A 16,988-nucleotide genomic window follows, 5' to 3' on the forward strand; every position below is an offset into this window, starting at 1 on the left:
AGAAAACAAAATAGAGGGACGCCTGGGTGACTCAGTCGGTTAAGCACCTGCCTTCAGCTGAGGTCATGATCCCAGGGTCCTGGGATTGAGTCCCATATCAGGCTCCTTGCTCCATGGGGAAGCTGCTTCTCTCTTTGCCTGCCACTCCCCTGCTTTTGTGGTCACTCTCTTTCTGTCTCTGACAAATAAATAAAATCTTAAAAAAAAAAAAAAAAAGAAGAAGAAGAAGAAGAAGAAAACAAAATAGGCACAGATATGCATACATGTGTAGGTTGACCTACTTTGTTAAGAAGTTGCATGTAAAGAAAGCTAACCTACTTTCCAAATGCAGCTAATCCTAGGTATTCATAGTAGGATATAGAGTTAGGATAGCAAATTTCTATGTAACACAATGGAGAAAATAAATTGTGGAGAGAGGAGAAGATATAGGAGAGAGGAAAATGTGCCCAGCAGGGTGGAGAAGTGAATGGGACATAGAAGAGCGTGGAGTCCTCAAAGGCTGAGCAGCCCAGGAGATACAAGGAATAACGGTAATTTCTATGAGAGTTTCTTCAGTTGTTTTCCGTGCAATGTGTTCTCTCTTATCTCTCACCGTTAAAGTGTATGTAATAATGGCCACATGTCTCATGAAGGCTTCTCTGTATAAGTGGATTCTTTTAGGGATACTGGAAAATGCAACTGATTTTTCTGCCCATGTTCATTTTAGGCAAAGTTAGTTTTTAGAAGGAAGTCAGAGATGCAAACTGAAGAGATCCCGTACCCTGAAGAAGTGGGCATTAGTAAAAGTATGGGGACAACCTCATATTTTTAAAGGCTGTGGAATCTGTGAGGTCCAGGCCAAGAAATCCAGCACTGAACCAGGACCAGATTGTTCCTGCATTACTTGTCAAAGTTGTCAGAGTGGGAATTATTTCCACGAATATGTTTGGCATGGTGACAGGAAGAAGGAGAAATAAAAAGAGGCGCAGAGAGGAGTGGCTGGTCCTGTTCACCACGCAGGGGCGACGTTAGCTTGAATGCAAAGTGAAGGGAGGGAAGGACTCCAGGCCCACCTATTTGGTCCTCTTCCCTATGTTGAGGAACCCTTTGAAACTGTTCATCTTCTCTGATGCAGACCTGGAATTTTGTGTGGAGCGTACATTCTCAAGGTTTGGCTGCCCAGAACTAGTCGTGTGCTTCAGATTAAAGAAGTATTTTTTGTTTTTGTTTTTAACTATACTTAGTACTCTTCTTTGAACCGAAGCTGGATTCCATTCAGCCTTGAATCAGTCTCTTGGTTCCCATGTGAGGTGTACCTCCTTCTTTTTTTCCACCACCTAGAAAGAAATCAATTTTTATCATTCTTTGGTTAAACCTTAGAGATAAACGAGGTAAGGGAGCCGTCGACTCAGCCCTGGTCTTATATGACCTTTGCCTGTTCCTCTTCCACTTGACTAATCAATACATTTGTACAGAGAGGTTCCTTGCTATGGGCACTCAGGAAAGAATAGAACAGAACATCATCCTTGAGAGAAAAAAATAGAACATAGGACTTTCTATGAAAACTCCCAGTCCATTGTTGTTGCAGGGGAGAAATCCCACAGTGGAGAAGATTACTAAGTGAGACAGGGCTCCTGCAGGAAATAAGAGTTCCAGAATTCTTTTTTTTTTTTTTTTAAGATTTATTTATTTATTTGGGAAAGAGGGAGATAGCACGAGCAGTGGTGGGGCAGGATGGGGAGCAGAGGGAGAGTGATAGATAATCTAAACCAGACTCCACAGTGAGTGCAGAGTCCCACTCAGGGCTCAGTCTCATGACCCTGACATCACGACCTGAGCCAGAACCAAGAGCTGGACACTCAGGCAACTCTGCCACCCAGGCACCCTCGTTCCACAAGTCTTGTCCATCAGTTAACCTCCCATATCAGGGTCTCTGGACCAAGCCTGTGTGTTTGAGCTGATCAGAATGCAAAGAGGACCCTGTGAAAGCCTATGATTACACACAAAACAAGCTTAAATACACTACTGCCAATTACAGTGTATAGGTCCTACATGTGGCTTGATATTTGAATAAAATGGATGTTTTCATGTTTACATTTAGATTATGATTTCCTTAGCTGTTGTTCTGGGCATTTATTTTACAGCACTTATTATGCTTCCTTTGAAGAACGTTAGGTACCTGACACCAATGTGACCCATTACAGGTTCCTGTGCTTCATTTCCTCTATCCTGTATGTCAGATTCCTCCACTCTAAGATTGATAATTTTTCTCACTGGTCATTACATACCTTGGGAGGATTTATTGAAAGATGTGCATTAATCATCTCATTTAATCTGGAAACTCCCTTCTCTGTTTCACTTTGTTTGTTGTCTCCTTTGGAAAATGAAGGCTCTCTCCTGTGTTTCCTGGAGATAGCGGTGTTTGAAGTGGAGATTATAAATCAGTCAGCATAGGTCCTCCAAGTTTCCATTCTATTACACACTCATGTCACAGACCAGCTCTTCCTTAGCATTTCTCTGTTGCTCTGTAGAAGGAAAGCATGCATCACATATGTTCCACTGCCTTAAAATTGTAAAATACAACTTGGCACAAAGGTAAATGAGCAAAAACTTTGAATACTATAAGAGACTCACAAAAAATAGGTATTTCATTTATATCATTGTGTGTTTGTCTCTGTGGTGTGTTTCTGAGACACAAAACCCTTCATCCACAAATAGATTTATAAGTTTTATGTCCCTGAAGACATTTCTTAGATTCAAGGACAATAAAAATTGGGGGTCTTTCATTTTTATTCTTTTTAATTAAATTTGTAATTTTTTCTCTGTTACCTTTTATCCTCACCTCTTTTAGTTGATATGTTTTGTGATTTGATCATGTTTGCATTCCCATTGTCACTTTGAATCCTGCTCTTCGTAGCTTTTATATTTGCCTCTGTATCAGTGCTCTGTGTGTTCCTCCTAGACCTATTCAATGTCACACAGTCTGGGGTAAAACTCACCCTCCACTATCACTGAAGTTTTGGCAAGATTTTTATTGAAAGATGAGGAACAGAGGCGCCTGGGTAGCGCAGTTGGGGCGCCTGGGTAGCGCAGTCCTTAAGCGTCTGCCTTTGGCTCAGGGCGTGATCCCGGCGTTCCGGGATCGAGTCCCACATCAGGCTCCTCCGCTGGGAGCCTGCTTCTTCCTCTCCCACTCCCCGGCTATGTTCCCTCTCTCTCTGGCTGCCTCTCTGTCAAATAAATAAAAAAAAAAAAGAAAAAGAAAAAAGAAAGATGAAGAACAATTCTGTTTTCATAGGTTACTGTGGATTCATGCATGAATGTATGAAAAACTGTTAGAATGGTATATAGTGGGTAGTAAATGTTCAAGAAGAATTATTGTTTCTGTTCGTGGTGTTAGAAGTTGTAATTTCCACAATATTTTTTTTTTAATTTCAAAGTCGTCCATGATTTCCTCTATTTTTTTATATTTTTGGAATTTAATAGTGTGGCTCTTGAACTAAGATGTTGGCATGACTTGCAAGCTCATGAGAAATGTGGAGACTCAGACCCCACTTAGAAATTCTGATCAGAACATGAATTTTAATAAGATCTTCAGGTCATTGTCATACACATTAACACTAGAGAGGTAGACCTCTAGCTCACCTCTGCTTTTCCATCATTCTATCCCTGTCTTTATGTTTGTGGTACATTATTTTGGTAACAATGGCTTTATGGTATTCTTTAAATCAGTAAGTGTGATACCACAAACATACTCTTTTCAAGATTGTTCTGGGTGTTATCCTGTGACATCCATATGAATGTTAGGATGGTTTTGATCTTTCTGCCAAAAATGGCGTTGTGATTCTGATAAGAGATTGCATTAGTTCAAAGGTTATGTTATTGTTTATTCTGATTTCTATTTTATTTATTTCCATTTTTTCTAATTCCTTCCTCTACTAAATTTCAGCTCTGTGTCTTCTTTTTCTAGTTCCTTGTAGTATAATGTTAATTTTACTTTATTTCAAAATTTTCCTTTTTTTTATAGATTTTATTTATTTGAGAGAGAGTGAGAGAGAGAATGAGCAGGGAGAGTGTCAGAGGGAAAGGGAAAAGCAGACTCCCCACTGAGCAGGAGCCAGATGTGGGGCTCCATCCCAGGATGCTGGGATCATGACCTGAGCCAAAGGCAGAGGCCCAACCGACTGAGCCACCCAGGCGACCCTGAATTTTTTCTTAACTCAAGGATTAGATCGTTAAAAAATGGAAAAGTGAAACTCTAGGAGGGAAAATTTGCAGAAATAGACAATAAAAGTGATATCCAATAAATAAAATAGCATAGAAATTAGATTATGGATTCTTCAGTGTTTTCTATACATCATGTCATCTGTGAACAGAAATAGTTTCTCTTTTCCTTTTTCAGTTGGATTACTTTTATATATTTTTTCTTGTCTAATTGTTCTGACTATAAAATCCACTACTATGTTGAATCGAAGGGGTGAAGTCACTTCAGTACCTTATTTCTGATCATACAGAAGGCTTCAGTCTTTTACTATTTGAGTATATTAGATTTCAGCTTTTTTTTTTTTAAGATTTTATTTATTTATTTGACAGAGAGACAGCGAGCGAGAGAGGGAACACAAGCAGGGGGAGTGGGAGAGGAAGAAGCAGGCTCATAGCAGAGGAGCCTGATGTGGGGCTCGATCCCAGAACGCCAGGATCACGCCCTGAGCTGAAGGCAGACGCTTAACGACTGAGCCACCCAGGCGCCCCATCCATATTAGAAGTTTTTATTATTTTCATCTGAGAGTATTAAGTGGAATGATTTTACTTATCTCTTATTCGTTCTCTTTCAGCTATATCTTCAAATGGCACCCAGAGTTTCCTGCCAACATTGTGCATAGAAGCTTCTTTCCAAAATGTGGCAGTGCGTAGATATAAACATACTGCCCTTGAGAATTTACACTTCATGGTGGACTGTAACGATGATGGGGAGAGTGAAGAGCATCAAATATATCATGGAGGACATATCCAAACTGAGACAACTGCGCATAATATGAATCTCACTGCCCAAAATGGTGAAGGATATAAAACATTTTGGAAAACATCCCTTCTTAAGTCTGCTACTTCTGCAAAGCAGTGTGTTTCTATATACAAGGGCTCAAATCAAATGATTAAACATACTTATTTGCAGAACGAAAAGTTGGAAAATCTGGAAAGTTGCCTAGTCCGTGCTGAAAATAATTATTTGAACCATTTTGAAAGTAGGATTGGATTGACCTTTGAGTCAAATATTTCTGAAAATCAGAACTTTAAAAATGAAGAACAAAGTGCTGAGTGGGATTCATTTGAGAGGTCCTTCACGGAGGAGTTAACACTACAAAATTACCAGGGTGTTTTCAGTGAAAACAGAATTGCTCAATGCAGTGAATCTGAGGAAAAATTTAACCAGGGTTCAAATGTTAATACATGTCTGAGGACTCATTTTCCAGAGAACCATTATGAATATGATAAATGTGTGGAAGTCTTTTATCAAAGCTCTAACCTGATTATACATAATAGTCTCCCTATGGAAGAGAATCATTATGAGTATAATGAATGTGAGAAAGCTCTTAACCAGTCCTCCAATGTTGGTGATTATCAGAGTATTCATGTGGGGAAAGACTCCTACAGATGTTATAAACCTGGGAATATGTTCAGTCAGTCATCAAGACTAAATATACATAACACAATGGGTACTGAACAAAAAAGTTACATTTGTAAGGAATGTGGCAAAGCCTTTGACTGGCACTCAACACTGTGTCAACATCAGCCAATGTATATTGGAGGAAAAGCTTACAAATATGAAGAATGTGGCAAGGTTTTTATCCGCCACTCACACTTTACTCAACATGACAGAATTCGTACTGGAGAGAAAATCTACCAGTGTAAAGAATGTGGCAAGTGCTTTAACCATCACTCAAATCTTAGTCGACATTACAGAATTCATACTGGAGAGAAACCTTACCAATGTAAAGAATGTGGCATGGCCTTTAACCAGCACTCAGTGCTTACTCGACATCACAGAATTCATACCGGTGAGAAACCTTACCAATGTAAAGAATGTGGCAAGGCCTTCAACCAGCACTCAAACCTCACTCAACATCACAGAATTCATACTAGAGAGAAACCTTATCAATGTAAAGAATGTGGCCAGGTCTTTAACCATCACTCAAGCCTTACTCAACATCACAGAATTCATAGTGGAGAGAAACCTTATCAATGTAAAGAATGTGGCCAGTCCTTTAACCAGCACTCAAACCTTACCCGACATCACAGAATTCATACTGGAGAGAAACCTTACCAATGTAAAGAATGTGGCAAGGCCTTTAACCAGCATTCAAAGCTTACTGAACATCACAGAATTCATACTGGAGAGAAACCGTTCATATGTACAGAATGTGGTCAAGCCTTTAACCGTCACTCACATCTTACTCGACATCACAGAATTCATACTGGAGAGAAACCTTACCAATGTAAAGAATGCGGCAAGGCATTTAACCAGCACTCAAAGCTTACTGAACATCATAGAATTCATACTGGAGAGAAACCTTACATATGCAAAGAATGTGGCAAGGCCTTTAACCGACACTCACATCTGACTCGACATCACAGAATTCATTTTGGACAGAAACCTTACATATGTAAGGAATGTGGCCATGCCTTTATCCAGCACTCACACCTGAGTCAACATCACAGAATTCATACTTGAGGGAAACCTTACCAAAGGAAAGAATGTGGGAAGGCCTTTAACCACTGTTCAACCTTTACTCATTATCACAGAATTCATAGTGGAGCAAACAATTTTAAAGAATGTGAGAAAACTTTTAAGGACTACTCACCCCGTTCCTCCACATCAGAGATTTCGTAGTGGAGAGTAACCATAAAATTGTAAAGAATATGGAAAGCGATGCAAATTCTTGATCTGAGAAAGTATATTGGAGCAGATTTTGAAATATGAAGAATTTTGCAAGCCCTTTACTCAGAGATCACATTTCATTCAACATCACAGAATTCATACTGGGGAAGAACTCATAAATGTAAAGAACATGGGCAAGCTTTTAGAACTGCTCAACCCTTTTCAGCATCTCAGAGTTTATACCGAGGAGAAAGACTACTAAGGTAAAGAGTGTTGCAAGCCTCTAGCTGGAACTCACGACTTACTCAACATCATAGCTGTCATACAGCATAGACAAATATAAAATGTAGAGAAAGTTGCAGTGCCTTTAACTGGAATTCAATCTATACTCAGTATCCCAAAATGCACACTAGATTCCACACCCTCCAAACTTAATGAGTGAGGAAAGACTTCAGTTTAAATATTCACTGTAGCAAACACCAGAGCGTGCATAAAGGTAAGTTACTTGAAAGATGTAAATATTTAGAAATGTATGTGAGTAAACATCAAATGTCAATAAATATCACAGCAATCAAATAGAAAGCAGTACATGAGTCAATCTATTTAGACATTACATCAAAATACTCATTGTAAGAACTAATACAAAGTTAAACACTTAGAAAATGTATATGCTGTTATGGTTCAAAAGAACAAGTGGATGGATTTTTGCATAGGTATAATTAATTTCAATATGTCCTTGTTTTTGTTTTTGATTTTGTTGTTGTTTTGGGTTTGTTTGGGGTTTTTTTTTGTTGTTGTTGTGGTTCATTGACCCTATCTGGGATTTGTGACTGGCAAATATTAATGTATTTGTACTCTCAAATCACTTCAGAAAATTCTTTTCTTCCTAGTGGGTTTGTGAAAGTATGTGGCTGATTATTGTTGCATCAAAGATATGAGATGCCCTTCTTCATTAGGTGGGACTCCTGCATATCTAATTGTCCATAGAAGAGGAAGGACAATATAATATATGAAGAAAATCTAAACGGAGATGCTATTTGTGGTTATAACATTTATGTCAGTTATGATCAAAGAAGTATTCAGAACATCATTATTCTCCATCTATTAAAACTAAAGAACTTCCAGGATATTATAAATAAAATATTTTACCATCTGGTCTTTGCGAAAGGAGAGGTGCCAGTCCAGTAAAGTACTGATGTATCTTCATATTAGCTATAGTTAGAGGTAGAGAATGTCAGGTGATGTGCTTGAAATGAAGAAATCCTCAAAGATACAAAAAGAGGATAACTCTTTCCTAAAATGGCATAGGATTATACAAACACAATTTTTAAGAAGTCTCTCATGCCTGAAAACAATGGAAATCACTATTCCCACACCTTGATATCAGCACACCAATGCTTTTTGATGCTTGTATTCTGTATTTCCAAAAAGGATTATAGAGTGGATTTGAAATGTATAACTTAGTCTGTGTGTGAACGTAATATATTTTAATTAATAAAACATAATGATTTTTAACGTGTTATCATGGATGAGTAATGAGTGAAGTGTTATCCCACCATCAGTGTTAACCTATCTCATTTTATATAAGATTGTCGGCAGCTGACCAGTTCTATCACTTATTCAGTAATCAGGTGGAAGAACTTACCTAGGAATCCATTTCTCAGTGGCCTTAAAGTTTAAATGATGTCTGATTATTTTCCCCCTTGTTTATCTATTGTATCATTTTCTCCTCTTTGGGACTAGTAGGATATTATAATGGCCATATTACAGATTATATGGGGGTCTTATTGACTAATTAGCTCAAGTCCTCCATGATACTGCTATTCGGCATCCATTTTGTGTAGACAATATTTTGCGTAGCCCTGGGACTCTAAAGTACCGTACCAAGGCCCCTAATACAGTTAGGTGCCCCACTTCATACGTGGGGGTGTTGTTTTGATGTTTCTGTGAAGTAAAGATATAACAGTGCTTGGTGTATAATAAAGACGCATAAGTAGGAGAAGTATATTCCAATAGGAGTGATACTGTAGCCTCAAGTAAGGGATAGAAAATACAGACGATGAAGAATTGGCATGAATTCTGCATGTGGAGGAGGACACCTGTCCCAGGTTGCACAACTGACTCTCTGGATTTAGAAAAGTAACTTCTACTTGTTTATTGTCCTAGGTATCTCCAGATCTCCAGTTCTGTTTATCCTTATTTTTATTTCCGGTTACATAGGCATCACAGACATTCGTCTTTGCCCGTGTTGTGGCAAGAGTGTCCTCAGTAAAGGCTTAATTGAGATGAGAAGGATACAAAGCCAATGCGTATAAATTCAGACATTTAGCCCTGGGTTGTGGGATGTGAATGTAAGTGATACATGATGATGGCACCAAACTTCACAAAACGAGTGAAGAACTCGTTCTATTGTGGGGAGGGAACCGGAGGCGACTCCCTCGAGCCACTCCAAAGGCACAGGCAGCTCTTGGTGGTGTCTTCTGGTGCTACATGTAATGGGCATAAGGAATTGGCAAATGTGGGTTTCTGGGGAGTAGGGAAGTTCTACTTTATCTTCATGATTTAATTGAATTCCTTTGTGTTAGGGAGGACCAGATCAGTGGTGGATGGAATAGGGGGAGTTGGATGATGCAAACATTGGGGGCGTAGCTTAAAAATGTCACATGGCAGCGTGGCTGTTGGAGATGAAGCCTTCTGGACACTGTAATAGACGGGATCAGCAAGGTGTGTGCTGTGTTTGCACAAAGTGCTAGTGTCCCAGGTGTATAACCCCAACATAGGTTAGATCCACTGTAGGTGGGTGACATTTCAGGGAAGGTGATCCACTTCTGTGCGGGACCTTCTTCCCTTTACTGAGAGCCATGATGAGTACAGTCCCACACTCTGGCTCTGGCTGTGCCATGGATTTGTTGGAGGAGTGAGTCAACAGTCAGTGGCAGTGAGCATTTCTGCTTCAAACAGTCTGGCCCAAATGTTCACTGACTGAGAAATGAATAAAGAAGACATGAGATATATATAATGGAACATTATTCAGCCATAAAAAGAATTCAGTCTTGGGCTCCTGGGTAGCGCAGTCGTTAAGCGTCTGCCTTCGGCTCAGGGCGTGATCCCGGCGTTCCGGGATCGAGCCCCACATCAGGCTCCTCCGCTGGGAGTCTGCTTCTTCCTCTCCCACTTCCCCTGCTATGTTCCCTCTCTCGCTGGCTGTCTCTCTGTCACATAAATAAAAATAAAATCTTAAAAAAAAAAAAAAGAATTCAGTCTTTCTATTTGGAATGACACGGTGGGAGCTAGAGTGTATTATGCTAAGTGAATGAAATCAGAGAAGAAGAAATACTGTAGGATTTCATTCATGAGGACTATAAGAAACAAAGGGGAAAAAAGAAGACTGGCAGATCATGAGAGACTCTTAACTATAGAGAAGAAACTGATGGATACCAGTGTGGAGCTGGATTGGGGGATGGGTTAAGTAAGTGATGGGAATGAAGATGTGCATTTTTTTGTTGTTGAGAACTGGGTGTTGTATGGAACTGTACAATAACTATCGTACACGCGGAACTAATTACATTGTATGTTTAGTAACTGGAATTTAAATAAAACCTTTTAAAAATGTTTTGTTTTTTACAGATGTAAGAAAACTTTCTCTTAACTGACTTGCAGCTGTGGCAGAAAATATACCTTTGTATACCAATGTAAGATTTATTTTTTTTCTCCATTCCCGATTCCTCCAGAATTCAGGAAGTCTCAGTAACTGTTCTTACAATTTTTATGCCAATATATGTATTTGCATAATTTCAATAAGAATCTTTTCTCATTGTGGTAAGAGACGGTCAGAAACACTGGTTATATAGCCAAGGCTTTGACTTAGAATGTCCTAGCTGAGAAAGAGCTCCATAGACTCAATTATGACGAGACAGCCGTAATGCTATATGGAGTCAATAAAGCCTCCCTGAAAATATCACCCAGATACTTTGCTTACGGAGTTCCCCGCAGTCTCACCGGGTGAGCAAGGAGGATCCTTCCCAACAGTGTATGGTGGCCATGCAGTATTAGAAAAGAAAGTCCTCTTCCTTTCAGTGGAGTCGTAAGTGAACACCAGCCTGTTTTGTAACATGCAGCCTAATTGGGCTGCAAGTGGGAAGCTAGATCACACACACTGATTCCCGTTGCTGGCCAAAAAACAACTTCCACTACACAAGAACCACAAAATTCTCAGAGTCTACAACCTATTATAAGCCGAAGAGGACTAGTCCTCGCTAAAATGAGTTTATCATGAAACTCCAACCAAGTAATAAGAAATTTCTTATTGTTGGTCCTCTACCGAGAGAGGTCTTCCCAGCCAGATGCCTTATTTCTCTCACTGCAAAATGAAAGTGCTGTAGTCTAGAGTCATTTCACTTTTTCCTTCGTAGTCTTTTTAAAGCTAAATTTTTGGTAGGCACGGTCCTTTTAAACTACACTTTTTTGTTGTTTTTCATAACAGTTTAATTCTAAATTTTATTTTGTACATTTAAAATAGAGCAGTTGGGGTTCCTGGGTGTGTTGGTCAGTTGGGCGTCTGCCTTCCGCTCAGGTCATGATCCCAGGGTCCTGAGATTGAGACCCACATGGGGCCCCAGCTCAGTGGGGAGTCTGCTTCTCCCTCTCCCTCTGCTTCTGTCCCCAGCTTGTGCTCGCTCTCTCTCAAATAAATAAAAATAACTTGAGGAAAAAATAAAATACAACAATTGTTTTTGACGTGAATTTTTGCTTACATATCTGTTTGTAGCTTGAGACCAAATGGGCCAAGTCTTGGACAGGTGACATTTGTGATGTATCAGAACATAATAAAGGGGTCACAAATGTTACAGTCCTAAAAAGTTCCTTGCTTTATAAATGCATTGCTTCTGGTGCTCTATATAATGGGATATATTAAACTAATAATTTGTGTATACAGTTTGTCTGCATTTCCTAGGAACTTCTTTTGAATCCATTTTTAATAACAAATATTGTACAGGTTGGGCGGTTATACTCTTCAGGCCAATACAGTCCCGATTGAATACATTTTAAAGGAGATTTTCAACCTCCATATTGTTCTATATTCAAACCTAAAGCACATCCATGCTACTGTAGGGATTGGAAGTGAAATATGTTTCTCCTAAGTATTTGAGAAACTGTGACGTCCTTTTTAGAAAATCTAAGAAACATAATAATCCCAGCCTGCTGACACTAAGGGAAACGTACCTCATTCACTCTTTCATGCTGTGATTTACTGGCCCCTGCTGACTTCCCAGTTGGATCACTGCAGTAACTTATCTATGCTGGTCCCTCTGAAAGTAAGCCCTGGCATCCGTATTTGCTTTGTGTTCTTAAATCAGCAATAATAATAAATTTGATGGTGTGGAATTAGAAGTGTGAGGGGTTTCTTTGATGACTGAGAAAAATGATGTCTCAATTTATTGTGACGTGTTTTCACTATATGTGCTTTGTACATGTCATATTTATTTCACTATAAATTAAATTCCTGTTCCTTCATTTGAATTGTTATATATCTAGTATTTTATTGATGTGAAAATCAAGTTGTGTCATAAAAATCTCTAGATTTAAGCGGATTTGAAAATGTTATGTTAAACTGAGGGTTGCCGGAGGGGAGGGGGATGGAGGGATGGGATAACTGGGTGATTCAAGGAGGGCATGTGATGTAATGAGCACTGGATATTATATAAGACTGATGAATCATGGGCCTGTACCTCTGAAACCAATAACACATTATATTATATGTCAATTAATTGAATTTAAATAAAAAAATGTTTAAAAAGAAAAGAAATGTTATGTTACAAAAAAACATTTACCGGTAGAATTCAGCCTTCCATTGCACTTCATTACCTTATTGTTAGAATAAGGTGAATTTGAACAATTCTATTGCCATAAACTCATCACATAGAATAGAAATGGTGTACTTTCGTGGCCTAAGGTGAAACTGGAAAAAACAGAAATGAAAATGTATGTAGACCCATGAGGTTTATGTTTGCCAGCTTATGAAAGGATATGATGAAGGACATAGATGACCAGCCAGATGAAGAGATACACAGTGAGTTCTGGGAGGATTCCACTCTCAGCAGCTTTGGTCCCGGTGGTATTATGGTGTGTCACCTTCCCTGTGCGGATGTATTCAGCAGCCTGGAAGCTCTCCAGACTCCATACCATTGGGATTTAACGGAGCCTTCATGTAGGCATAATCAGTCATTAACTCCATTTACAGCCCTTCTCCCTGCTCTGGAGTAAGGAGGGTGGGGAGATGAAGCTGAATATTCCAAGCTGCTGATCATGGTTTGGGCTTTCTGGTGGCCAGCCTCCATCCCAGAGCCCCTCCAGAGTCACTTAGAAAAGGAGATGCTCCTTGTGCTCTTATCACTTAGGAATTTACAATAGTTTGGGGAGCTTTGTGCCAAAACCAGGAACAGAAACAAATATATATGTATTCTATTATCTGACATCAGTAAAAAATGAATATTTGTCCAAAAGCATAAAATCATGAATGTTACAATCATTAGGATAAAGCATTATGACTTGAGACTTTGGGGAGTATTGTAGATTTCATTTTTGATAGAAAAGATAGCTGAAAACTCATGTTCCCATGCTGATTTCTCTGTTTTTGAACATAAATATTGAACCCTGGAAAATGGCAGCTGACAATCAGACAATGAGAATAATCTTCCTTGTCTAGATTTTCCCTGGAAACTTTCAGGAGTTCTACCTCTTATGTCATCATTATTTCCCATACTGCAGGGGAATCAGGGTGAGTTTGAAAGGTTTTTCTCTCATCTGAATGTAGCCAAGTGTTGGTCATTCCTTCTAGTGGAATCTCAGATACCATGACAGACTTTGGTTTGAAACATTCCCTCCATGATTTTGGACAGAGACTTATATTCTAGGTTCACAGATGTCCAGAGGAGTGTCCATTGGCAACTCTGGCCCCTCGACTGTCTTCCAGGCCATCACCATCAGTCCCAGGATCTCCAGGTGGGCAAAGCGTTGTTACAGTCCCTCCAGTGCCCTCTGCTGGATCCTATATGAGCTTGTAGATATCACACTTCATATGTGACAAGAAGAATGACAAATACATCACAAACATAGGATTTAGATCCTGTTCTGCTATACCTTGTGGGGCACACGTAGACTGACTCTATGCAGCATTCAGATGTATCCCAGATGTTTTGTGTTTAGGACTCATTATGGTTGTCACTCTGTGCAAGTACAAGCCTAGGGGCCAACACCTTCATAGGACAAATATCACACCTAGAACCTCCCCTGAGATAACTGCTACAACCCCAAGCACTCTTGTCCTCAAGAGCACCTTTGTAACTTTTCATACACTCTCTGCCATCATCGTAATTTTTTTCTCTTTTTCATTAGGCTATGGGGAGGGAAGTGAACAACTCAGCCTTAATCAGCGCATGTTTTCCAACTGTCAGTCCCTTTATTCTCTTGAGTGATGACCACTATGTATCCAGGTCCTTCTCTGTATCCTGGCGGAATTACAGAACTTCCTCATCGCATAAGAAAAATGTAGTCTGTTTTTCTCCATGTCAGTCATTTATATATTCATGCCTCACAGAGTGTCGTATACAATTATAAACCAGTCACATTGTAGATAAAATTGTGAATTAGATATTCTATTCTAGTAATAATAAATTATGGCCATACAATGAATACTTTTATAATTATTATATAATTATCCATAAAATCATGTTGTATTGATGGTCCCAGTAGATAGTCAAAGTCCAATCCGTAATAAAACAGTTTCTCCTGAAAGAATGCAGAGATACTCAAAATATCTTTGAAAGTGCATCTTCCAATATGAGAAATTATATTTGCCTATCATTACCTGACTGTGGGGTTTTGCAGACAGCCCCTTTCCCCTCTCTTCCTTTTCTGGGACTCCTATGATACAAATGTTATTATGCTTTATAGAGTGGCTGAGTTCCCTAAGTCTATGTTCGTGATCTAATATTTTTTCATTCCCTGTTCTTTTCAGCCTCATTATTTTCCATAATTTTATCTTCTCTATCACTTACTCTATATCACTTATTCAATCCTCTGCTTCTTGTGTCCTGTGGGCATTACATCCATTTGGTTTTCCATCTCAGTTACAGTATTTTTTATTTCGGCCTGACTAGTTCCTAGGTCTTTTATCTCTGCGTTAAGGGTGTCTCTGGTTTCTTCTGTGCTTTTCTCGAGCCTGGCTAGTATCTTCATAATTGTTTTAAATTCTGGTTCAGGCATATTACTCATACCTACTTTGACTAGCTCCCTGGCCACGACCTCTTCTTGTTTCTTTTGGGATGAATTCCTCTGTCTTGGCATTTTGTCTAGGTCTGTGTTTTGTGTGTTAGAAAAGCCTGTGCCTGGTCCTATTTCCACTACAGTTGAAGCTTTGTGTGATTGGTACACCTGGTGCATGTGGGGGTCTGTGCTGGTCTTCGGGGGGGGAGGGGACTGTTGCTGCTCTGGCGGCCTATCACACTTGCCTTGTTTAAAAAAGGCACCTGCAGAGGGCGCTGCACTGCGTGCACTGTGCCCCTTGTTGAAGTCTGTCCCTGCTGATGGGAGGGATGAAAAATGCCATTGGCTCACTCTCTTCCCCAGGAAGGGAGTTTGCACCCGCCACTGTTTAGGAAGCCCCTCTGTGTCCAAGGCTTCCATCAGATCCCTGCCTTCACCTGGTCTCTGCCCATGCCGTCTGCCTGCAGGGCAGCATGGAGCAGTACTCCTGTGTTTTATCGTAGGCACATGGCTGGGTTTCAAAACGGGAGGTTGACAGAGTCTCTGAGACTTTAAAGAAAAAAGTCTAAAAAATTCCCCTACCCTCGGTCACTCTAATCATCAACTCCCCTTTTCCCTCTCTGTATGTGATAGGGAAAGGAATGCCCTTGGAATGCTCACCCAAAAACATGGGCGCCATCTTCCCATAGGGTATTTATTATAACCATCCACTGGACCCTGTGGCTCGGGGATATCCGCCTGGCCTCAGGGCCATTCCTGCCACTGCCTCTTAGTTAAGACCACTGAAGAGATAGTCATGGGGTCCCCTTTAGCAATGTTGTGATGTCAAACTCCAGGAAATAGACTCTTGGATCACGTGACACATGTAAGAAAGGGCCAAATCCTGACCGGACCTGCACACCATCTGGTAATCTGAAGGCAAAGATTTCCCAGAATTGAAACAGATAACATCTGGGGACACAGCCTTCCCAAGATTACCAGACCAGGCCTGTATACATTTTCTCACTGTTGCTTCTTTTCTCTCTTTTGTGGAAGGAAAATGCCTTTTATCTGCACTTCCCGATCTCTTGCATAAGGGTGATACCTCTTTCGGTTATGACCTTTTCAGAAACAGTCACACTGTGATCCTGTCCACATTTCTGAAGGTTTAGAAGGCGCAGACTTCACAACGTTTTTCTTTACCAAACTATTACCAGCTCTGGGTTTTTATCCAAATGCGTGGTTTCTGAATTGAAAACTTGTTAGAGTATTATGGATAACATATATGGTTCTCAACAGTTATTTTGAGATCACAATGCATTATTAAAATGTCTTTGAAGTTTTGCTCTTCCTGCAAAAAATTTCATTAACTATTGCTTCATGCTTACGCGTGTATGTTATGTTCCACAATACGCTAGGTTGCCTCATTCAGTGCCCTCCCGTAGGATTACACGTTTGCCTCCTAGTCAATTTAAGAGGTGAATTCCAGGAGGCATATTGGTTTTGCCTTCACAGACAGAAACATTTCTTCCCTAAGTCCAGATAAGCACCAATGAATATTTTCAGTTGGCTACCTTCAGACTTGGGGTCTTGGTTTAGAACTAACATGCAGTTTGGAATTTCATGTTGCTTTTCATTCGTACTTGTCTATCAATGTTCTGCAGAAAGGATGTGTCCAATAAGGTGATGCTGGCTCAACACTCACCATCTTGAGAAGATACATACTTCAGATGGGAAGTAGCTGAGCGTTTTTCCCTTCTAACCCTCCCTGTCACTGAAATGTAGCTTCGGTGGCTTTGGACTGCTATGCACTCTCCCTCTGACACGAGGCATGACAAACAGGCACGGTCCCTCCTGGCACGGAGAGACAAAACCACTAGACTAAATA

General features: G+C 39.9%; 2 protein-coding genes across 2 annotated transcripts in view; one reads left to right on the plus strand and one right to left on the minus strand.

Annotated features, from left to right (window-relative positions):
* The window catches only part of LOC103672893 (zinc finger protein 260-like), a 79,852-nt gene extending 71,476 nt beyond the window's left edge, over positions 1-8,376 (plus strand). Inside the window, exon 5 of the mRNA XM_008701596.2 lies at positions 4,815-8,376. Within this exon, the coding sequence (XP_008699818.2) occupies positions 4,815-6,709 (1,895 nt within the window). The 3' untranslated portion in view covers positions 6,710-8,376. The remainder of the gene's footprint in view (positions 1-4,814) is intronic.
* Positions 1-16,988, minus strand: part of LOC103657337 (zinc finger protein 91-like) — a 686,132-nt gene that overhangs the window by 233,917 nt on the left and 435,227 nt on the right. The gene's annotated exons all lie outside the window — the stretch shown is intronic.

The sequence above is a fragment of the Ursus maritimus genome, unplaced genomic scaffold (assembly GCF_017311325.1).
Source record: "Ursus maritimus isolate PB19 unplaced genomic scaffold, ASM1731132v1 scaffold_19, whole genome shotgun sequence".
In the NCBI taxonomy this organism is placed as follows: domain Eukaryota; kingdom Metazoa; phylum Chordata; class Mammalia; order Carnivora; family Ursidae; genus Ursus; species Ursus maritimus.